Source organism: Parasteatoda tepidariorum, chromosome 6, assembly GCF_982258835.1.
Source record: "Parasteatoda tepidariorum strain Cologne lab strain chromosome 6, Ptep-v5.0, whole genome shotgun sequence".
Taxonomy (NCBI): Eukaryota; Metazoa; Arthropoda; class Arachnida; order Araneae; family Theridiidae; genus Parasteatoda; species Parasteatoda tepidariorum.
In genome coordinates, this window is record NC_141760.1 from 101,490,649 (window position 1) to 101,515,629 (window position 24,981).

Consider the following 24,981-nt stretch of genomic DNA (forward strand, 5'->3'; position numbering starts at 1 on the left):
TAAAATATAACACTTGTACCTCCGCTTCTAAATATTTACCTTATGATACTATGGATATCTGTAAGTGAACGTAAATCGTTTTTCTAAGAAATCATTTTTTTGAAATAATATTTAAAATTGAAAGTATATTGTCATAACAAATTTGGTGAGTTTACAACAGTGATATATTATTTTTGCTTACCAAACGAACGGATGTATTTAAATACAATTTCTGCATGTAGCTGAAAGTTAAGTTCTAAATCATTTAACGAATCTCTTTAACCGCAATTCATAATTCGCTATCGCAACGAACTATAGGGGGCGTTGTTGTATGAGACTAATACCTGCGATTTCTATACGAACAGTCATTCAGTTACTCTAGAGATGTCGTTAATGTAGCACGTAGCATTGCAACGTTCCTTCCTTATTGTGGCTAATTAAATTTAAAAAAGAAAAATGCTTGATATTCTTTCTTATGCAAACGAAAACAAAATGGTATCTCTTTTTATTAGAGAAGGAATATCCAAAACACATCAGAAAAATATTTGTACATTAACAGAAAAAAATATGTATATTCTTATAAGAGTTAAAACCTAATGCCCGAGAAATAGTATTACTAAATGTAATGATATAACAACAAAGGCCCATTTAAACTTTACATTTTATAGTTTTAAGAATCATATTACTTCAAAAATTAAAATGAACAAAAAGTATACATAAGCCTCATAATTTTATGAAATTTAATTTTGTAAACAAAGTTTTTTGACAACAATTTTTATCAAAAAATTTCAAGTTTCAATAAAAATCATTATTTAGAAACTAAGAAACGTAAAATAAAGAATGCTGACGAAACAAAAACAAAAAAAAAAAACAATTCTTTTTGTCGCCATTTTTAGTGCTACGAAAATTCATCTTTGGGATTTGCCAAAAACAAAACAAGATGCAATTTTAATTTTTCAGGAGGGAAATATTTTACCGAAAAAACGAAATTGTACCAATTCCCACAACATAAAACTTTATCTTCGTAAACGTACGTTTTGGAAATGTTATTTCATTTGGAATCTTATTTATCAGAGTTCATATGGCGATATGATTGTTTTGAATCTACGCTAAACTCTATATCGGCTCATTTTCCACCGAAATCCGATTGACTATTTTGATTTTAAATAAAGTGTTTTATTTTATGAATTGTCGCAAAGATTTTAAGTGTAGATTGGCGGCACTTAAAAACCGCCAAATCTGTAGCGGCGGTGGCGTTAATACGTAAGTACCGAATTTTTATTCCATACTTTTCTGAATCATATTACTTCAAACATTGGAATATACAAGAAGTATACATAAACACATAATGTTATAGCATTTAATTTTTCAAAAAAGTATTTTGAGAACAATTTTTATCAAAAAATTATAAACTAAAAAACGGAAAATAAAGAATTCTTAGGATAAAAAAAAACGATTTTAAGAATTCTTTACCTTGAAATAAAAACTTTCATATTGTTTCTTTTTTTATTATTCTTATAGTTCTTAATCAGACGTAAAAAACCATTCTGTAGAGAACCATCATCAAATGAAAAAAAATATTTACAAGCAAATTTTTTATTGTAAAAATCATTGCACTTACCTGATTTATAATTCCCGGAGAATTCCAAAATGATAAGTTCCTTGTTTGAAAACTTTATTCTCAAATAAAAGATACATAGTTTATCCCTTCATTACTTTTAGATAACATACTACACAGCAAAATTTTATAATTGATATGAATTTGAATATGTAGCTAAAAACAGAATAGCTGAATTCTAGTTGAACTTATTCTTTCAAAACTAAAAAATACTTACCAAGAAAACGATTAAAATTAATTAAGAATCAGCACAAATGGCACTATTTGAAGTAACTTGGATAATTTTTTATTGTTGTTTTCCGTATTATATGGATACAGAAATATATACTATTCTATAACGAAGAAGAATATGCTATAACTATTACAATTCTGTATGTTCTGAATTCATATTTATTCACTGGAATGACGAAAGCAATGTTGACTTCACTTTAATTCGTAATGAATTGAAGACAGAAGAAATGCATTTTCCCTTAATGCACACATCTGTAACAGTATCCGAAATCGGAAGTCATCAGTTGCAAGTTTGTTGATAATAGAAATTAAAAATTATTGAGGAATTTTTCTTCAAATGTTTGGCGTGTTCTGTTTCTGAAAGATTTACTAATATTCTGGAGATTTTTTTCAAGTTCTTCGGCCTTTTCCTTAGGGAAATTTTGTTTCTTATTTGCTGCTAAAAAATGGCGTCTGATTCAGTCAATGATTTTGATGGAACTAAATGAAAACGTGATAAATTAATGTCTGATATTTACAGGCTCCCGCTAGACGGCGTACTCGAGCGTTGCGATCGCGAATACTATATGAATGTAATTAACACAAAAAAATAATAATTGCAAAAAGTTTAATAAGCTCAGTCACGGATTAAAATTAATTAATCTTTAAATGTAACGTAGAATTGCATAATAATAATAAAAACAATCCTCCTAAACTCTTAATTTAGAAATGAAACAAAATCAAAAACGTAGTAATAACAGTACAGGTAATTTAATTAGGGAAACAAAAATATTGAGTATGGAGTATAGTTAAGTGTGGCGAGCTCTCTGCTTATCGCTTATAGCTCTGCGTTTAACAAAAATATTTATAGGAAAACAATAACTTTATGACTTATATCAATTTTGTGCTGATGACAACCAAATCAATATTAAAATTAATGTGGAAAAACTGGATCCTACCATGTGATTTTTCAGCCAACAAAAATGTATTGACAATTGGGTGTAATATGAAAAAAACACAGCTACTTCCACTCCGAAAATTTTACTAGGAATAATATTTACGTTTTAATTTAATTAATAAGCTGAGTTTTAAATATGTTTACTAAATTCATAAAATTAGATAAAACAACAAAATAAATTATTTCAAAAAGAGCTGGACTAATAAATTTCCAACCTGACGAGTAGCGACTTATAACAACACACTTCGTTTAATGCTTACTTGTTGCTAGAAATCAGGTTCGCAGAAAATGCTGTTTACTAATTAAATTTAGTAGGAATAACACGACCTGTGACGTACGCTAAAGTATACCCAATTATGGAAAACTGCGGCATCATCTTTAGATTTTTCTATATAGTAAGAAAAGTTAACTAAATGGCATATTAAACTTTAACAAATGATCATTTTATTATAAAACTGCAGTTGTAAGACTGCTTTATTAAGACTTAAGACTTGGTCTAAAGACTATCTGCTTTTAATTTATATCTTCCTGAGCCTTGTCAACGATGTTTTTAATGTTTTTAAAAACTCTTTCTTCAATAATGATTCGTCAGAATTTTTTAATAGATTTGTTTTTTAATCGATTAAACAACATATTACAAATTCTAATGTGTGTTTTTTTCAATTTATCATTGGCAAGAATTCTTAAAAATGTAATAAGTAATGTCCATGTAATAAGTAATTGGCAAGTCACTTTTTTACCAAGTCTTATTTATATTATTTTTTTGTCTGAAAAGTACAATAAGTAATTTTTAGTAAAATTAAGTTTTATTTAGACGCAGTTACAAAGGAAAAAAATTGTTAAAAAGGATATTTTTTATTTAAAAAAATAGAATTCGAGAGTAGTTTTCGTTAAGAAATTGATTGAAATAGCGTTTTTATTACCGAGAGATAAAAATAAAATATTGTTAGAAAACATTGTCTAGCAAATTCAACAAACCACCGACATTTATATAAATTATTTATTAAAATTTTATACACCGTATTGAAAAGTGAACGAAACAAGTCACTTTAATTCGTATATTAGAGAAAATTTCGACGTCTGTAAAAGTTTTTTTAAAGGTTAAAAAAACAAATTAAAAATTCAAACAGAACTAAGAAGAAATTCTACACCACTTCACGCAAAACAATTCAAAGAAAAAAGAAATCTCGAAAAAAGTTTCCTTCATTAAAGAAAATTTTGTGACGAAACTTACCTTCATGCTTCTCCGCAACGGGACCTGGAAAAAAAAAAGTTAAAATGTCACTTGATTCTGTCAGCTAATATTTGCAAAAATAAACACACAAGAGAAATAAAATCGAAATTGTCTTGTTAACTGTATTTTTTAACGTTCGACGTAACACCATTTCCTTACGAAAGAAACCTAATGGAATATAAAATATTTAAATATGGCTTCCATTTTTTCTTCCTTCGCTGATAAGGAAGATATGCGTTTTTAAATATTTAGTTTTTCCCGGGGCGGTGACATGTTTTCAATTAATATGGAGTCCCGGTATGCATTAAGACAATTAAGTTTATCAAATTTTACGGTATTGTTAATTCCTTTTAACTTTTTTTTTGTTCTACTGATAATAACATTACTTGACTTTAACAAATAACATTTTTACACATCCTACTTCAGTTGAGGCATTATAACTCAGTTGCGGTTACAGAGAAGAAAAAAAACTATATGCAAATTAAATCATAATTGCTTACGGGATAAGTGTGGAATTAAAAGTATTGATTTAAGAGAACGTGTAAATCTTGTCTTGTTGACTAAAAGAAAAATGCTAATTATTTTGTATTTAAAATTGTTAATTTTATTAAAAGTTAATTTCTCCGCTTCGTGATTTCTTAATGAAATTTTCTTTTTAAATACTTTTTTGTGGTATTGTATTACAAAGTATTAATCCATTTTATTTTATTTTTAGGCTTAGAGACTAAAAGAGATTGTGAATTTAATGTTTAAGAATTTAGAAACAGTATTTATAGCTTACAAACTATTTTATTTCGATAACTTAATGAGATTAAGAACGTAATTTTTTTTCTTTATATTTGTTAATTCTATTTGAAAATTACGTGTAAGTAAAATATAAATAAAACCGAATTAGGAATAATTAATTTATTGGTATTTTCTATAGAATAAAATGCTTTTCATTCTTAGAATCAACAGGCACATTTTTGATTGCTAAGAAAATGGTGGCATATTGCATCTTGGCATACAAAATTGAATATTTTTCAAAAAAAAAAAAAAAAAAAAAAAAAAAAACTGTCAGTGTCATAGCGCTTGTACCCTAGGCGTCTTAATTTGCTTCCAAAAAGAGAGGCTTTCTTAAATTATTCATCAACTGTTTAATAATAAATATTTTTTTTCCTTTGGAATCTTCTTTCACTTCAAAATAACTCAAGATTCACATTTAGTACCTTCAGCCTGTGAGATTTGCCGAACATAAAGATTTGGCAAAATATACGCCCTATAAAAAAATATCTTAAGCAAGAACGTCATCATTTGGTAATACCATTTTAATGTTACTAAAGAAGTTTTAGCGTCTAACAACGGATTTTTATTTCTCCAATAATGCGCACAAACTATATTTTGAAAAAAAATTACTGTTATTCGTTAAACAAATAGTGTAGCAATCACAGCGCCATCTGAAGAATTTATACTTTCTAACCCAAACTTTTCGAGAAGGATTTCCGGGTGTTTGCCTATTCTTATGTTTTCTGTTCTTATTATGTTCCTGTTCTTATTATGTACCCTGCGGGAGGCTATTTAATCAAACATAGTCCATTGTTCTAGGTTGAAACTGAATACGGCTAATTATTAAGTCCAGGGGCGAAATTTCATATTATTATTATCTTTTAATTATTTGCTAATTTTTGACTAATTTTTTGGTGTCATACGTACTTGGGAAGAAAGGAATTCCGGCAGTTTTTTTATAATTAATGCCATCAATTGTAACCTCGCACTCAAAGTGGAAATATCCGTCTCCATTTTTCGTGCTCAAGTTTCTTTCGGGAATGTCAACATATACTTTGAGATTGTAAGCTCCGTCTTCTTCTAGTTCGAAAGTTTCCTCGATGTCTTCGATGACTGTCTTGTTTTTAACTGGCCCAGGAGCTTCTTGGTAGAGTATCACGTCTGGAAGGGGATGAACTTCATCTATTTCACATACAAATCTAACCGTATCATCGTTGATGGTATAATTCAGCCTGACGTATGATGGAAGAACTGTAAAAATACACAAGATTACTTTTTGCACCGCAGATTAATCCGTAACTCTTAATTTAATAGTTTCAGAGTCCTTGTAAGACATTAAGCAGAATAAGTATTTTTCCGGAGGTTATAAATTAATATACATGTACATGCATTTATCCGTGCAGATTAATCCATAACTCTCAATTTAATAGTTTCAGAATCCTAGTAAGACATTGAGTAGAATAAATTTTTTTCCGGAGGTTATAAATTAATATACATGTACATGCATTTATCTGTGCAGATTAATCCATAACTCTCAATTTAATAGTTTCGGAGTCCTAGTAAGACATTGAGTAGAATAAGTATTTTTCCGGAGGTTATAAATTAATATACATGTACATGCATTTATCCGTGCAGATTAATCCATAACTCTCAATTTAATAGTTTCAGAATCCTAGTAAGACATTGAGTAGAATAAATTTTTTTCCGGAGGATATAAATTAATATACATGTACATGCATTTATCTGTGCAGATTAATCCATAACTCTCAATTTAATAGTTTCGGAGTCCTAGTAAGACATAAAGCAGAATAAGGATTTTTCCGGAGGTTGTAAATTAATATACATGTACATACATGTATCCGTGCAGATTAATCCATAACTCCTAATTTATATTTTCAGAATCCTAGAAAGACATCGTAGAATAAGTCCCAGATACTAAAATAAGGTTTATTTTAACTCCGCAAAAACCCTTTAATGTAAACCTAAAAAGGTCTGTTATGCGGATTACGTGTAAACCTCTAACCTTTAAACGAGCTCTGTGACAATCTACTCTATTCTACGCACATTACCTTAATCCAAAACCTAGGAAAACAACCTTCTACATAAAAACCTTAAATCAAGGTTGACTTAGGGTTTTCAAGCGTGAAAAAGAAAATCCTTTAATAAATCTAGTCTCAGGGTGAAAATAATCTTAAATCTAGGTAATTATAAGGTTTCTTTTCACAACATCTTATATGCTCAGCTAAAATCCACCTTGTCATGAAATTTTAATGGAACAATGCAATTTGATCCTATCGCTAGTGTGACGTAAGCTAAAACGTCATTATGAACCTAAAGGCTTGGTTTCTTAGGACAGGACGCCGTCAGCTGGAAATCAGCGCTAACCTCTGATTGGTCCATTTGTGAGTTTGATAGTATACGTCATCGAACGCTCATCTTGAACTACAATTGCCGTCCAACTCAACTGCAGTTGGATTACAACGTGACGTTAACCACAGAAGCAATGGCGGACAACATCCAACAGCACATTGAAATCAGCCAAGATTTTGATTTTGACATTAAACACAGCTTCTTCATTAAACATAGCACTCTTCATTTAGCTCAGCTATAATGGGTTTTTTCTTGGACAAAGTCATTATTTGTTCTCTAAAACACTGGTCGAAAATAACAAAATCAATACAAATTCAAAATAAATATTTGTTTACGTTATTAACGCATGCGCAATGAGAGATAATGTCTGCGTAGGACCGACTGCTCACGCTGAGCTAACAAAAAACTTTTTTTATGTCGTCAGCTCTACGTCAACTTTCCGCTGACGCCCAGATAAGGAGCTAGTTCCAAGAAACCAGGCCTTGAGCTAACAAACCAGTATTTTGTTGGCGTCAACGGGACGTTGACGCCAACAAATGTAGATTAATACCTATGAAAGATATTCTTCTAACTCTTGGCGAAAACATGAAAAATCATCGTGTTAATCCGTTGATAACCGACTCGTGACCCACACACTACAGGGACAAAAGGGTATTAATCTACAAATGTACAGGGTATTAATCTACAAATGAAATGTAGATTAATACCTATAATAACAAAACCCAATGTAAGAGAAACATGAAAATGATTAATTTAGTAGTTTTTTTTGCTTACGAATTTGAATTACCGATCAGTATTTAGAATAGTTCAAAGTTTAGGTTCATTTAACTTGTTTATTTATGTTGTATTTTTTGCCCTATCTATAGAATTAGATATGCAAATAAAATTTTCTTCACACAATTTGTCTTTTTATAGACAATAAATATAATAATAATTTTCCTTATTCAATTTAATAACAATAATGAAACGTTTTCAAAGCAGTATAAAAACTTTTACATTAAGTTAAAATAAGTACTTTTAAATTGGAAAAAATTTAGATGAATTGTTTGAGTATAATTAGTAGTTCTAAGGAATTAAACGTTTGACCAATTAACTGAAAGCTGTATCGTTATCGTAAAAAAAAATTGCAAAAAATTGGTTGAAAATTTTATAAAAATTTAACCATTTCATATTTGGTTTTACTAAGACGAATACTAATATACTAATTAATGATTTACCAAAACTAATAAATATCATAAGCACATTTTGAATAAGATATATCATCAAAATCGTGTAAATTTGGGAAAAATGTCTAATTTGGCTCAAATCTCTAAAATCTAGTGGAATTTGGATTAGTTGAAATAAGTCTGAAAAAGTATGAAACATATTATTCTTTTAATTTCTTTTTAATATTTTCAGTAATTCCTTTCATACCAACAGTTAAGGCACCCCCTTTTGTCCCTGTAGTGTGTGGGTCACGAGTCGGTTATCAACGGATTAACACGATGATTTTTCATGTTTTCGCCAAGAGTTAGAAGAATATCTTTCATATATATTTCAATGAATTTTTATAAGCTATAAAGAAAACATTGTCAGACATTCCCTCTTGGTTTGCATTTTTATGCGAGTTTTATTGCATTTTCAATTTGTGGATGAGAATATCTCAAAATTCATGTGTCGACGCATCGTTCGCATCACAAAACTTCATTTTGAATATTGGAGCTTGAAACTGTATGCGAGTTTTACAATTGAGGAATTTCTTCTGTTACAGACGGTTCTATTCTTTGAATCGTAAGCGCATTTTTAAATTATTCTTCGCAAGTTAGAATTATATTGCCTTTTCCAACATTGAAAAAAAATGGAGACTTTAAATTTCTGATTTCTATTGTTTAATATTTTATTGTTGAATTTCGTAGAAGTAGCTCTCTATTTCCGTTGACGTACTACTTTTACCAAGTAGTAGTACTTTACTTTGCAACACAACATGTTGTAGTAACGTACTGCATGCTGTACATGCTGTACAACATGCTGTAGTAACGTAGTGCAACATGCAACGTAAGTAAAGTACTTGTAGTTTTCAAAGTTTTCACGCTTTGGTAGTTCGACAACTTGCTCGCGTAATCGTGCACTTCATAGTTTAATTCAGACCGATACCGTGCACCCACGGTCCGTTCGCAGTCTGATGAAAGAGGCAATTCATCCGCTCACTGACAGCCTTCAGTGATGTTTGACTTCAGTGATCTACTGAAAATGAGGTCTTACGATGACTCTGTGACGCTTATAAATTTTGGGTGAATAAAACTAGAATAAGTGAAATGCCATATCAAGCCGATCTAGTTCTGCACCGACTACTAAATTCTTCCCGCAGCATCCGCTTGTCAGCCAAGAAGGTCATGGAGATTAAAATGGCATTATCATTGCACTCAATTCGCACATGCGATTCGCGTATGCGTGAGTAGTTCATCTTACGTCTTACGTTCTTAAGTTTCAAAAGATTCGCGTTTAAGGCATTCGGATGCAGTGTGAATTTCCCGGCGTTATAGTTTCAAGACCAACCGCATGATTTGGGAAAAGTGGTCAGCATTGCTCTCCGATCTGGTTCATATATCAATCAGCTGGTACTCATTAATCTGAAGTTCCACAAGTTTCACTTCGTCATCGGAAATAGAACCCCGGTTCAACGGAATAAGAGCTCCATGTTTAGTTACATTCGTCCGTACATTCGTCGTATGAAAATGTTTACAAAATGTACTATTACACAATGCATTATACTCTCTGTACTGTATAATATAATCGTATGTTTAGTGTACAATATTTTTTCTACTTGTATTCGTATATTTAGATTACTTGTAGTCATAATTACATGTAATCAAGATTCCCCGTAATCATGATTATTGTAATTATAATTACAGTTGCGTCAGAACAGGTAGGATATAAAAGAAGACAGTTGTAATCAATATTACGAATGTTCGCAAATCATGGTTACAAGTATTTGATTTGATATTCTGCAATTGATTATAGTAATCACGATTTTAGTCGCAATCAAAATTTGTAATAATGATTACGAGTAACTGATTACTGTAAGCGAAAAATGTAGCAGATTACATTTCTTCCCGAGTCTGACGTAATCAGAGATCATAATTACTTTTAATTGCAATTACCTGTAATCGCGATTATGAATGATTGATTACATATCTGTATTTATTTGTAATCCATTACAATTGTAAACGAAGCAGAATGTGGTTATTAGTGATAATGTTTAATACAGTGTAAGACTAAGTTATTTAAATATGTGGTATACTTTGTTGTAATCCAAATGTGTGGACTTTTCGGAGAATGGTTGTCAGTTGCCATCAGTGAGCCAGTCAGATTTGCTATGAGCTCGTTTGCCTGAGTTGCTTTGAGCTTGAGTTGCTACGAGCTCGTCGTCGTAGCTTGGTGGTTCAATCATAAAATTCAAATCGAGGCGAATAATTTGCAAATTTTTCGAGCTCTACGGTAAAATGCCGTTATATTTTATGCATTTAAAGAGCATCATAGATAGTTAAATTTATACTAAAACAATTGTCTAGTTTAATAATAGTTTAGATGGACATTATATATCATAACGTGTTTTATTGTATTTTTCTTTGGTCTGCCGTGTTTGTTTTTAACCTGCATTTTATACTAAGAATTCATGCTCATAAAAGTTTTAAATATTTTACATTTATATTTAGGTAATAGTTTATTGAAAAATGAAATAGTAACCCACACATTCACAGAAAAAGCCTGGTTCAGATAAAAGCGGATGGTTGCCTTCATTGGTCAAAATCAATTTATCTTGATTGAGGTTAGACGAATTAGAGTTAACCTAGAAATTGAATGTCGCTTTCGTAAATCTGTCATGCAAACAGTAACATTCCCATAAGAGTGATAAAGATTAATTCCCCTCTATAGGATCATTACAAAACAATTTTGAGAATCCCCTGATAGTTTCTCTCTCTATTCAAAATATTTAACGCTTACAGAAGAATGATGATCTCCTTTAAAATTACACTCCTATCCAAAACAACTTGTTTTGTTAAAAATAAAGCTTTAAAGTTAAAAATTCAAAAACGCTTTTTGAAGAGTTTCTTGGAAGTCGGGGTGGGGGGTGGGGGTGACGTTCCAGGTTGCTAAGCCTTACTTTCATCTTCGCGGCAATAAAGAAGCTACTTACATAAAAATTAATTACAATTCTCTCTTATTTTCTTACACCGTCTCGCTTTTGTAGTTATGAGAATCTCGTCTCCTCGCATGATAATATGCATTCGAGAAATGGGGAAGTTACAGCTGATGAGGTTCTCAGAAGTTCGCCATTTTTTTTTTTGTAAGTCTTTATGTGAAGAAGTTCATCTAAAGCTTAGTGGAATGCCTTTTCACTCACATTGTTAAACTTTTGTGAGGAAAAACATAAATAATTGCTGCATAAATAAATTAAATGCAAAACTTTATACCAAGAGTTCTTTTCTTTTGCGATTGTTTCGGCAAAAAATCTTTTGTGTTTCTATTCTACTAATGTTTTTTTAAGACTGCTTTAAGATTTAGAGCAGAATTTTTCAATAATATTGCCAAAATTTTTGTGAGTTCCTATGCTTTATTTTTATAATTTTTTTTTTAAATAAAATATCACCCTATTAAGAACCAAACATCCACTGTGAAATAATTACTTTTCAAATCTGATAAAAGCGACTGTGAGTTATGTGATGTCATTCCTTCTTTCCGGCATTAACCCAGGTAGTGGAGAACCATCAATTTTACGTCAAAAATGCGCGTATTTTCCCTTTAAATTTTACTAAGCATTCGTAAAATTTACGCGAAATTGAAACGTCGAATTATCGCTAAAAAATGACAGTCCCAATTATTAGACGCACTGTAAGATTCAATGTAAAATATTAATTATCAGGTGATACTCTATACAGCTTTTTTGTTTTTACGAGACTGAAACCGGTTTGCACTTGTTTATGTTCGCGTATCAATGGGTTAAATTAGGCGATATATAATATAAATTCGACGATTGGATAAATTAGACGATATATTATATAAATATAGAATATTTATTATATCAGGTATTATATTAGCACATTATAATGATTAGAACAAATTTTAGACGCACTATACTCTTTTTATAATTACATAGTTACATATTTAAACACACATGTCATGGGTTTTCATTCAGGAGAATTTTTATACACTTTCTATTCGTATTTATTTTTAACGTATTGCATGGCAATGTTAACCAATTGATACACGAACTTAAACAAGTGCAAACTGGTTTCAATCGCGCAGAAACAATAAAGCTGTATAGTATCACATGATAATCAAGATTTTACATAGAACCTTATAGTACGTCTAATAATTTGGCCAGGGACTGTACGTATAAAGCGTATTGACTTTACCAATTTCCCCCAAATTTATGCTTAATTTAAGTATCATGCTACACGGGATGATCTAAGATTTTTTAAAAAAAAAGCTTTTCTTAAAATTTCAGGATTTCTATTTTTCATATTATTAAAACTTTCCTCTATGTTTTCTTTTTTAAATTTTGACATGTATATATATATATATATATATATATATATATATATATATATATATATATATATATATATATATATATATATATATATATATATATATATATATATATATATATATATATATAAACAAGATGACCAACGAAGCGGGTTTGCGACTTTTTGCGGCCACTGCGTTAACATTCTCCCCACACTTCCGGAGGTCAGCAGGACCCAGTCCCCTCGGACACGGAAAGCACACAGCCGTCACCCAGAAGGAGCGTGTGCAGTTCAGCACACCTAGTGCCCAATCCTATAACTCTAGAGACCTACTGGGCCTGTCTGTCGAGACTTTTTCAATTAGCTTACAAAACAATTTTTCTTCAGAAAAGGCCAGCTGTCTCAGATCCAAGAGCACCCTTGTTTTCTGGTCTGGGTTCAGAATTTGAATTCTACGGAGTTCAATGTTAATAACTGAAACAAAAAACTGGGTCGACTGTTCAAAGCCGATTATAAAACGAAATTAGCCGACAAAATATATTATACGATGAAACTTACAGAATGAAACTTGTTTTATTCAGAATGGTGTTCGTATGGGAAAAACTCTATATAAATTCCATCTGATTGTCGAGTTTTTTTTTTTTAATTTATACCAGTCTCAAAACACAACTTCAGCACATGATATGAAGTGTTAGCTGGTCATATTTTAAGTCAATATAACTCAAATATTGTACTTCAGTGCTATCTATCACGGACAGTTCTTAATTTAAATTATCCAAAGTGTCCTTTGATTAGTTTTTATGACGTTCAGGCCCGTATAAGAATGGGCCTGAATATGGCCCTGATCATTTATGACGTTAAAGAACGCCCAGCACAGACTTTTAGGTAGAGGAAGATTAATTTTGCCAACCCCGTGTAAGCCCATGTTGGCCTAGCATGACGCATTCGATCTCATTTTAACAAGTCACTTTGTTCAGATTATTTGTATTTATTTTTTCTTCACATAAATTGCTATTTACTTAATTTAAAAACCCTAAAAACCGATACTAAATTTTTTTTTTTGTGGATCTAGCTCAGCCGTAACTATCGCTACTGCTTTAGGATTCTTCATCTGGGAAGGAGTTGGCATTTTATAATATGGGAAATTAATTAGGCCTCAATTTGTTTTAAGAACGGTGATGGCGTTAGCTATATGGCAATGATATAACCATGAACGTTAATGTTTAGGAACTATCCACTTTGACGTCATTATGACGCTTTTCTTGAAGTTTCTTTTCGTTCCGTTGCGCCCTCTAGCGACACTAAAAAGAAACGGTTAGATCATATTGTAGATTTGAATTTTTGACACTCTATACATTTAGTATTTCAGCCCTATTTTTGTTCACTTCTGTGCAAATATATTTACAGTATGAATAGAAAATATTTTCTTTAGATTTATAGTTTTAAAGCTCAGTTCTTTTCGCTTTATTTCAATAAAAAGTCTTGAATAAAGATTGTGAGAATTTATGATAGTATTTAAAATAAAATGATATTGCGCATTTGTTCAAAAGCATAAAATCCAAACCTTTTGTCGTAGAAATTTTTTCCATTATTCTGTTTTTATTAACTCCTGTTTACTTCGTTCTGTCATATGATAAATTCTACTATCAAGAGAGGAAAGAAAAAAAATCTTAACTCATAGGGTTTTTTTCCTATTTCTTCTTCCATAAGTTTAAAAGGATTATTGGTGCATGGCATCCATATAAATATGTATTTCATTCAACGTTAAAATAAATATCAAAAACTAGAAAATTGGTGAAGATAAAATACTTAAAATAAATCGTAATTTATTGTTTACACAATTCGTAATTCTTGATTAGCACACGACATGTTTAACGAACTAACATGTAAGTATTTTATAGAACTACAATAAAACAAATAACCAAACGATTTAAGTAAACTTCATAAATTCAATTCGAAATAATAAAAGAACATGTGACTAATTTGCATTTTTTACTGTATTAATGAGAGCAAACTTAAAAAAAAAAGTAAAGTAAGAAAGTTTTATAAAAAAGTAAAAGAAACGCATTTTCATATGCTCTATGGCGGAACATGTTTTTATATTTTTTTGTGGATATAAGACTTACCATATACAATCATACTGTCTTCTTCTGAATCAGAACTGGTATGGGATTCAACTTGACATCTGTATTTACCGCTGAGTTCTGTTGTTGGGTTTTCAATTTTAAATGCCCTGCCTTTTGTGTAGGTGTCGTCTAGGTCAAGTTCGAAGTCTTTAATGACTCTGTACTTTTCGGAGTAAATTTTGGATTTCATTTTCGGAATCCATTGATAGACAGGCATCGGATCGTCTTCAAAAAACCATTTCACAACAAGATGTTCATCTTCTCTTTTATCGTACGAGTATTCACAGTCGAAAAGAACTGATTCTTCTGTTCCATTTTTGACAAAGTCGGGAATAGTGAGTTTCGTTATATTAACAGCAAAACATTCTGAAAAGGAAAGAAAAAAATTATTATTATGAAGTGCCAAACATCCAGTCATTATACTCTGTTGCAAGTTAAGAAAAAACCATTATCCTTATGGAAAACGCTCCTGTTTGCACGCCAAAAGAATGCCAAGCTCCAAGCGCGAATGTATACCAACATCATTAACAACACTATTGTTGCACAGTCTTCTTTTTGTTTGCTTTCTTAAATCGTGTAAAATGAGAAAAACAAAACATATTGAATTAAAACTATTCCCCCCCCCCCGTAAAATTAGAGAATTGAATCATATTTAGATAATACTTTCTGTTTGCATTAAAGAAAGAATAATAAACAATGTTTCTTGCCGACGATTTTCTTTTACAGTGAAACTAAAGTAAAACTCTTTTATCTCGCATTTGATTTGTTAAGGGCAAGCCAGTATAAGACGCGCCATTTTTAGTCGTCCAATCAAATTCAATTCTCTTGCTACGTCAGATAGTTGTTTCTTTTTTAAGAACGAACATTCTCTTTATTAATCAAAATGTGTCGCAAAGTCTAGTATTCCAGTAAGACTATGAAAGTATAACATTTTTTAAATAATTCTATGATATATATTCTATAAGATAGCACGAATTAAATTTCTGTTTGACTTGTTTAATTTTTAAAAGCTTTTATATTGTTTTGAAAGCATATTTGTATAATATGATAATGTAATAAAACTGAACTATCTATGCAGTTGAAGATAATTACTTAAATCCTATACCACAATGTTCTTTTCTTAATTTACAACGGGGTATAGACCGATAGGTAACACAGATTTCTCAAAAGCAGTTTTGTATAAATTCTTATTCCTTGTTTTAGATTGTGATAGTAAGGAAATAGCAAAGTTTGGTATAGTATTATTAAAAATACTGTTTATCTGGAAAGCTTTCTACAATGTTAAAATTTTTATTCTAAAATTATGGTAAAATAATTGTCAGCTGATTAACCGTAAAGTTTACGGTATAGAATTTTTTTTTCCTTTATGGTTTTGAAACCATTTACAAAAGTATGACTATAAAACCATGAATAAAAAACTATATGGTTTTACAACTAGAACTTTTCAAAATAGAAAAAAAATAATTCTTATTTAACTTGACGTTGTTTGTTTAGCGTTTCTGGAAAGCTTCAATAATAGTAGTATAGATTTAACTAATTTCCTCCAATTACGCATCAACTGACGTTAAATTTCTTTTAAAAAACCTTCCGAAATCTAAATGAGATTTAAGAATTAATTGAGTTGAAAACGTTAACTTAGCTATTTTTGTTAGTTACGATCATTAGTTGCTTAAAATTCCGACGTTTCTATGTTTTTGCGAAGTTTAAAATAAATCATGATCACCTTTCAGAAAACGGAAGCAAAAATGTCTAATTTACATCTGAAGTAATTTATTTCCCCATTTTCGGAAACACTTTTTTGTTACCTTTAAGACATTTGCTTATTGCTGAATAAATACTTTTTGCGAATTATTTTTGTTACTACACGTTTGTTAGCATTCAATTTAAGGAATTTTGGCTATTTATTTGCAAGAACCTTTTTAAATATTAATCTTAATTATTTTTTAAATAAGTTGAGCTTTGCTGCTCATTGTTGCTGATATATTACGAAAACAATGTTGAACAATATATACACTGCTCAGAAAAATTAGGGGAGCCATGTGCTCCTCTAATTTTTTTGAGCAGTGTATATATATATATGTACACTGCTCAAAAAAATTAGGGGAGCAGATGGCTCCCCTAATTTTTTTGAGCAGTGTATTTTAGAAATATTAAATTACGTAGCAACTAAGAAAGTTTAATCTTTAAGTGATCCCGAAATCTTAAAATTTTTTTTGCGTATTTATTATTGCTAAACTACTATATTAAAATATTCGAGATTGGTTTTAAGATGTATAAGAGAATATTGGGAAAGAAAAACTGCGTGCAAAGAGTTCATTTAAATTATTTTTCAAAAAACATTTTTCGATAACGATTTGCGAAACCTTTCTTTTGAATATTTAGAGATAGAGATATAGAGATAGAGATACAGGGATAGAGATACAGGGATAGAGATGCAGAGATAGAGATGCAGAGATAGAGATGCAGAGATAGAGATGCAGAGATAGAGATGCAGAGATAGAGATGCAGAGATAGAGATGCAGAGATAGAGATGCAGAGATAGAGATGCAGAGATAGAGATGCAGAGATAGAGATGCAGAGATAGAGATGCAGAGATAGAGATGCAGAGATAGAGAGAATATAAGGGTCACGGTACATGTGGGACAAATTTTTTCAAACAAATATAAACTGAGCAATCTTTTGGAGGCATTATATAAACTCTAACTTTCAACTGTTAATCTGTAATCCATTTTCGAAAGCTAGTAGCATTGTGCATTTTTTTTTAAATTAAGAAGGAATCACAAATTTACAATTTCTAACAATTCAAAAATAAATTCTTTTAATGATTCGTACATTCATTCGTTAATGTGCCAATTCAAATATTTTATATGACTAGTTAAATATAATATAATAATGAAACTCAGTAGCAAAAACTTTAATTATATATAAAAAGCTTTTTATATGCAAATTAATATTAAAAATACTATGGTTATTGATAAAAAAAATGCTTTAAATCTCTATTTTCGAAAGAAAAGAATCCTTAGGGATTCACGCGATAATTATCGAGAAATTTTTTTTTTTTTTAACTGAAAAGACCTTTTGGCTTAACATCGCTCGTAATTTTTTTAAATAATGTAGATTGAACAAAAGAATTTTTTTTGCGTCATTTCAGTTTTTTTTCTTTTGAAGTTAGGTCACAAAAATTTGTTTAGTGTTTTATATTTAAAAATTATATTTAGCTTTTTATATTTTTCGTTGAACGAAAAGCAAACTTTTTGATGCAAGTTATAAAATTATGTTTCTACTTTCTTCACCAGGGAAATATTAGACCTCGCTTGAAATAAACATTTTCTTTTAGAATTCAGATACACAAAAAATATGTATTTTTTAATAGTAAATTTAATCACACAAATATTGCGTGAAAAGTTTTATTCTTGAAAGGGGCTGTGTCTATTTATAAATTGAAAGGGGGAAAATGCCCCCTTTTTCCCCCCGGGTTCCACAGTTTCTGCGTTGGTTTCAAGTTTAAAACGTTACGAAAACTTCTGACTAACACTCTGAATAACGTTTAATCTCCTGATTGGAGGATTCAATATTAATGGTGTGAGGGGGGGGGCTCAAATATATCCTAATTAGTGAGTACACACGATATGTAAAGTTATGAAATTAGACACACGAATGTCTTTCAATGAATAAACTCCTCAAAATAGAGGGGTTAGTCACAATCTTGGACATATGGCCCCAATAGTTTGCTTATTTTGCCCTATCTGGAGGAATTTTCTAAGTGATTTGAAAAAATTTTCAAACAATTATAAAATAAATTTATCGAAATATTATTTCCTGTAAGAGATTACTTATGTCAATTATTTATTATTATTTTATTTTATAATATTTGAATAATTTTTAATTGTTATTTGAATTGTATAATGAATCTTCGTATAATTTAAAAAAAAAATGTAATTTCATATGGCTAAATACAGCGTTTGAACGAAATATGTCGAATACTTCCTGGGAAATAGAATTTTAAATACATGACTTTTAGTTGATTCAAAGAATGACCACTTGCACTTGAGAGCGCTTCACTTAAGAAGGTACTAAGTTTGGAAAATATGGAATTTCTCATAATTATTTCTTTACACACGTCTATTTTTTAAAAGAAAACTGAAAATTCCCACGAAAAATGCATGCTTATTTAAAGAGAAATTATGTTTCTGTATTTATGTAATCAGTAGGGGAGAGTGGGGTCAATTGTAACAAGGTACGATTGTAACAGAGCAAAAATTTCAAGTGTCGGGTTCTAGATTTGGTTCCTAGGTGGCGCACAAGGTGTATTTAATAAATCTACATGTACACCCTGCTGGCAACCATTTTTATGTACTTTTGAAGAAGTTACATCACAAAAGATATTTTCACGCTACATAAATACTTTTTTTGGTATTAGAATATTATATTGTAACAAAGTAATTTTGTTTAAACAAATAAAAACTATTAACCGAATACGCAAGTGGACACCTTAATTAACATTTCAAAAAAAAAGAAGAAGATTAGTTTTGTTAATTAACTAGCATTGTTTTTAACAAATAAAGCTGAAATGGTGTCTTGGGGACAATTGTAACAATAAGTAAAGGGACGATTGTAACAGCTGAAAATAAATAATCTTATGTTTACAAACCATTACTTAACTCTTTAAGAACCACCAATAGTTTCCTATATAATTTATATTATGTTGCATGTGCATTATTTTATTTGTCACCTTTCACAGCATAAATTAAAATTTTTAACCTCTTAAAGTTAAAAGTTTAACCCTTTAGGTCTCTGCTCATTATTATTTTTACTCCTAAAATATCACTACTATTTTGATCAATAAAAAAATATATCACAACCATGATAATATGTATAATTAACTGTGTTTTAGTTGAATTTATGAACTGTTACAATTGACCCCGTAAGAGGGGACAATTGTAACAAGTGCACGACTGTCAAAAATTGTTAATAACTAATATAATAACATTTAAAATAAGGTTTTTTTTTTCTAGAAGAGGATAGTCTACTTTACTCGTCTGTCAATTAATACTAATAATATATTGGATTTTTTGTTAGTTAAAAATAGTTAAGTAATAACTGTTACAATTGACCCCACTCTCCCCTACTGATTCACGAATCCTTACTTAATGATCTTTACTTATTTTAGTGCGTGTCTTGCGTTGTGTAATGTACAATGTTGTACTATAAAAACTGATCACGCCCCCAACTTGGGGTCACTGCAAAAACTATTCTGGATATTTTATTTCCATTTTTTTAATAAAAATATTGCTGTTGCATTAAATACTTCATTCCATTAAAAAAAAGTTTAATATTACATAACTACTACAAAATTCATTTGAAGTCCCCCCCCCCCCAATAGTCAAATCAACTTACAAAAACACAGAAATTGAATGAAGTAACAAACTTTGAAGCAAATTCATATCTTTCCCTTAACTCTTCGATTTTGAGATTTACATTAATAATTCTTAAGAAAAACTCTGCAAGTAGTAGTAGATATGTTAGATTATAAACCTTGGCATAATTTCACCAATGGGTCGTTGTGCATGAAATGGCGGTGACATTTGGTAACTCTCCAAAGGAAAATCTTCTTTTTGTGCAGACGATCGAGTAGGTGAATGTTCTATCACATCTCATGGCTTATTGGTATAGAATTCTATGTCTAGTGTAAATTGTATCGTGCCTGCTATTATTTTCAAGAATCTTTATTTTTTAACGCTAAACATATCATAACCGATCAAATGACCGTTTAAGAACTTTGGCACGAATATGCGCTTATCATCTTATCGTTTTTGCACATTTGACTTCATGACTTTTTCTAAGAATTATATGTAATTAATATTAGATTATTATTTTTTTGTATTTTGCTTGTTTCGAGTAATACGTGTCGCATACTTATTTCTACCACAACCGGTCATTTGACCGGGAGAACAACAGTTTATTACTTTATAAGGTTATTAGAGTTTATTACTTTATAAGGTTATTAGAGTTTATTACTTTATAAGGTTATCGGATCAAAAACTACGATGTAATGCATGTTCAACGTATTGCATTCGATGAGTTGCACATTTCTGCCAAGACTGTTGAGTAGTTAGTTCAATCAGAATAAATGTAAAATTGAAATTCCATGAAGGTACCTAAAATTTTAATTTGACATTTTTGCGTAAGAAAGAGTGACAAAAACTAAATGTTTTGGTAAGTAGCTTATATTTTATTTGGATAGCTTTACTTCATTTCTAACTAATTGTTAGTTTTTACTCAGAAAGCTGTCGAAACAATCCAGACAGCACAAGTTCTTAGAAGAAATAATATTAATTATAAGAATAACTATAAGAATTATAGAAATAGTAATAATTCGAAGAAATATATTTGCCGAAAAAGTACAATGGAATCACCCTGTATATGAGAAAAATGCGATGAACAATGAATTAAAAATTCTTATTCTTTATGTTTGTAATACACAAAAATTGGCAATATACAATTTCGATTAATTATAATAAAGTTTTTTTTAGCTTATTTCTTTCCTAACATCTATATTTCATACATTAAATCAAGAAACGTAAAGTCCTGTCATTTGCCCGCTATGGTAGAAATAGTATGGTAGAAATATGGTAGTATGTAATAGTATTGTAGAAATATGGTAGATATATTGAGTGTTGGTATGTTTAGTGTTAAATAAATAAATCGCTTAGAATATTATATAAATGATAAATTAAAGAATATACGGTAAAATATAATAAATTAAAATGCATGCTATATATAAAAATATATTTTATTATCTATAAATAAGTAGATCAAATAATAAATTAAATAAACGTATGAGACATAACACGTGCGATATGTGCGTGTTTTAATGGGTCTGTCACCTTATGAGAAACTATGCCTCTTTAACGAACCTTTTACATAAGATTTTTATCTTCAAAACGGATACTTAAAAAATTGTTTCATTATTAAAAGGAACACTATACAAAATTATAAAAGTATAGAGCATCCCTGAACTACTAAAAATGAAAGCAATTTTTTTATTGAATTATAATTTTTTAGTATCTCCTTAAATTTTTTTTATAAAATATGGTAAGGTTTATTCAATATTAGACTTGGTCCTGAATTATACGTAGATTTGATTTTTAAAAATTTCTGAATTTACTTCTACATAAGCTCAGTTCTTATTTTTTTGTCAAAAAATATTCAAAAATGCCTAAAATACAAGTCAAAAGCACAATTTTTATGCAATAAAAATAATCTTGAATCATCATTTTGGCTATTCGGTTCATTTATTTGAATGTGGGGTTTAATTGCATTTCAATTATTGTTTAATAATAGACAAGATAAATTATTAATTTTTTTACATTAAAGTTTCAATCACTTCCTTTACCAATTATTTTGAAAACAAAAGTGCAAAAGATCAACAATTTTTTTATATTTTATTAATAAATACAAGGAATTAAAACAGAACATATGGCACAGGTTTTAAGTTTAAATTTGAATTTTTTTATGTGAAAGAAGCCTTTGATTTAAAATCAATTTACTATCCCGAGTTATTTCGGGCAAATGAAAAATGTTAAATGTTAGTCCTTTCTTTTTAATGCAATTTTTTGTTAACTAATTCCACGGCATTAAGCTGGGTAAAATTTAAAATCTACTTTTAACAATTTTTGACAAAAAGAAAAATGGATGCAGTGTTTTTTTCAATCCTTCAAAATACAATAACATCAGAATTAACTGGATTGATATAAATTTAGTTTACAATATTTATGTGTCTCTAATTTCAAAACTAGAGTGACAAAGGTAAAATAAATGTGATCATAAATATTCTGTTGAACCCAAACGTTAATATCTTACAGCATGTTTTATTCACATGTCAACTTAACATTCTTCGAAGGCAACACTATAAACGTTTAAGTACTTCAACACTGTACTCAAGAAAAGAGACCCGTGGAATAAAAGCCATTATTCGAGCACGTTTATTCAATGTTCCCGGCACTTTTTTTTCCTTAAAAACCAATAGCTTAGTTTTATTTGCTCAACAATAAATAATATTCCATCTGCTTAGAATTCAAACATATTCTTCCATATGCAAAAGGGCCATAGAGTTTATGGGGCGTGCACTTTAAAGAGCTTCGAAGTTTTCCGCCATGATGACTGCTATTTTGGTAGAGAAGGCTCTTGGACACCTTCCAGTAAGGAAAACATAGCAACATTTATGCCTGCCACTCCGAACGTTTTCTGCCCAGAATTTCAAAGAGGGATGGTGGCATGACAATTTGGCTAAGCGATGGTCGAAGTCTGGAGGGGGGGGGGGATCGTTTATACGCATTCCAGTGATTTTGAAGAAGATGGGATCCTATTTTGGATTTTGAAAGTTTTTCACATTTTCCGAAACAAAATATGGTCTATTCGGATGATTTGTTTTAGGTCATTCTGTGGGGAATACATTTTTGAAATAATGCGAGAAACACTTTAATTGTGAGAAATCGTTCTTTTACTGTTACTTTCGAAACTATTTTTATGTTTTTGTACAGTAGTAAATTATAACCAAATGATGTTTGTCATGAACTTTGACATAGAACATAGGACATAGGCATAGAACATAGACATAGAACATGGACATTGGACATGGAACATGGACATAAAACATGGACATAGAACATGGACATAGAACATCGACATAGAACATAGACATAGAACATAGACATAGAACATAGACATAGAACATAGACACAGAACATAGACACAGAACATTGACACAGAACATAGACATAGAACATAGACATAGAACATAGACATAGAACATAGACATAGAACATAGACATAGAACATGGTCATAGAACGTAGACATGTCATGAACATGCATGTTTGTCATAGTAAAGTGGAGTTAAAAAAATAAGTTGAATACTTTTTAAGGATTTGTGAAAAAATAGGCCTTCGAAAATATAGATAAAATATAATTTTGCTCACAAATTTTTTTTCGCTATTGAATTCCGCTTTATTTAAACGAGTCGGATTAAAATGATTGACTGTAACATACTATCTCGCTTGAAAAATTGAGTGTTTTCACAGTGCCCATTAATATATAATCTGCCAATTAATATGTGCTCAACTATCATTCAAATTTATTGTAACCTTAACATGATACTAGATTGAACCACGTTATCGTTTTTAAACTTGATTTGATGGTACATTGATTTAACTTCAACGAAAACCTGGTTCAAAAATTGAATCTTTTTGAATTTGCATCAAATTCGCATGGATCCGATGTTATGAATAGCTTTCAATGAGAACAAATAAAAAAAATTTCTCTTTTAAGAATTGATTTAAATGTATTACTTTAATTTATTTTGTTAATGAAAATCTATAATTATTGCAATCAATTAAGCAGAGATATTTTTTGTTTATGAAACACAGACTCTTCCTCACTTTTATTTTGAGCTGGCACGAGACGTTCTCTCGTAATGCACAAATTAAAATGTTTCGTTAAAAAATCGCATCGATTGTTTATTTTATTGACTAAATATCTTTCAGAGTAAGACTGGCATGCGTCGAGTTTCTAATACATGACATGAAATCTGAAATCATAAAATATTTCCTGAGCAAAGTTTGAGATAGACAAAACAACGTTTCGATCAATTATTGCATGTTTTGGACTAATGAACAAAATTAAATGAAGAAAGTTTTTCGTTGTAGGCTAAGGGGGAAAGGAAATTAAAGACGATTGTGGCAATGTGGTCAGCTCTCTGCACAGGCCGCCTTAACTTCCCAAGCAAGCCGGTACCCACCGATCGAAGTTTCAAGCTCCGCTAGGGATCGAAATCCAGCTCTTCACTATGACAGTTTAGCGCCTCAGCCACTAAGCCATAGGAACTCATAAAATTAAGTAGCACTAATAAAATTTCGTGGCTAAAGTATGTCGCTTCTACAAACTTAATCTTTTAGAGTCTAGCGTTGATAAATATATCCTGTAAAGAATTTTACAAGCTTAACCCATATTTTAAATATTAAGCAACATTTTTCGTCATAAGCAAGTATCAAACGCTTTCGCTTTTTTTTAAGGAAAAAAAATGTCAAACTGAAAAAAAAAATTATTTACAAATTTATTATTAGAATATTAATGCTAAAAAAATGTTTTAATTATAATATTAATAAAAGAGTATTTATAGTAATAATAACAGTGGCAATAAAAGTACCAT

At 30.0% G+C, this 24,981-nt stretch overlaps 1 protein-coding gene across 1 annotated transcript in view; it reads right to left on the reverse strand.

Moving 5' to 3' along the window:
- The window catches only part of LOC107449367 (uncharacterized), a 73,966-nt gene that overhangs the window by 11,766 nt on the left and 37,219 nt on the right, over nt 1-24,981 (reverse strand). The window contains exons 2-4 of the mRNA XM_087166302.1: nt 14,774-15,139; nt 5,692-6,015; nt 4,000-4,023 (exon numbers count right to left, since the gene is read on the reverse strand). Of these exons, the coding sequence (XP_087022428.1) occupies nt 4,000-4,023; nt 5,692-6,015; nt 14,774-15,139 (714 nt within the window). The remainder of the gene's footprint in view (nt 1-3,999; nt 4,024-5,691; nt 6,016-14,773; nt 15,140-24,981) is intronic.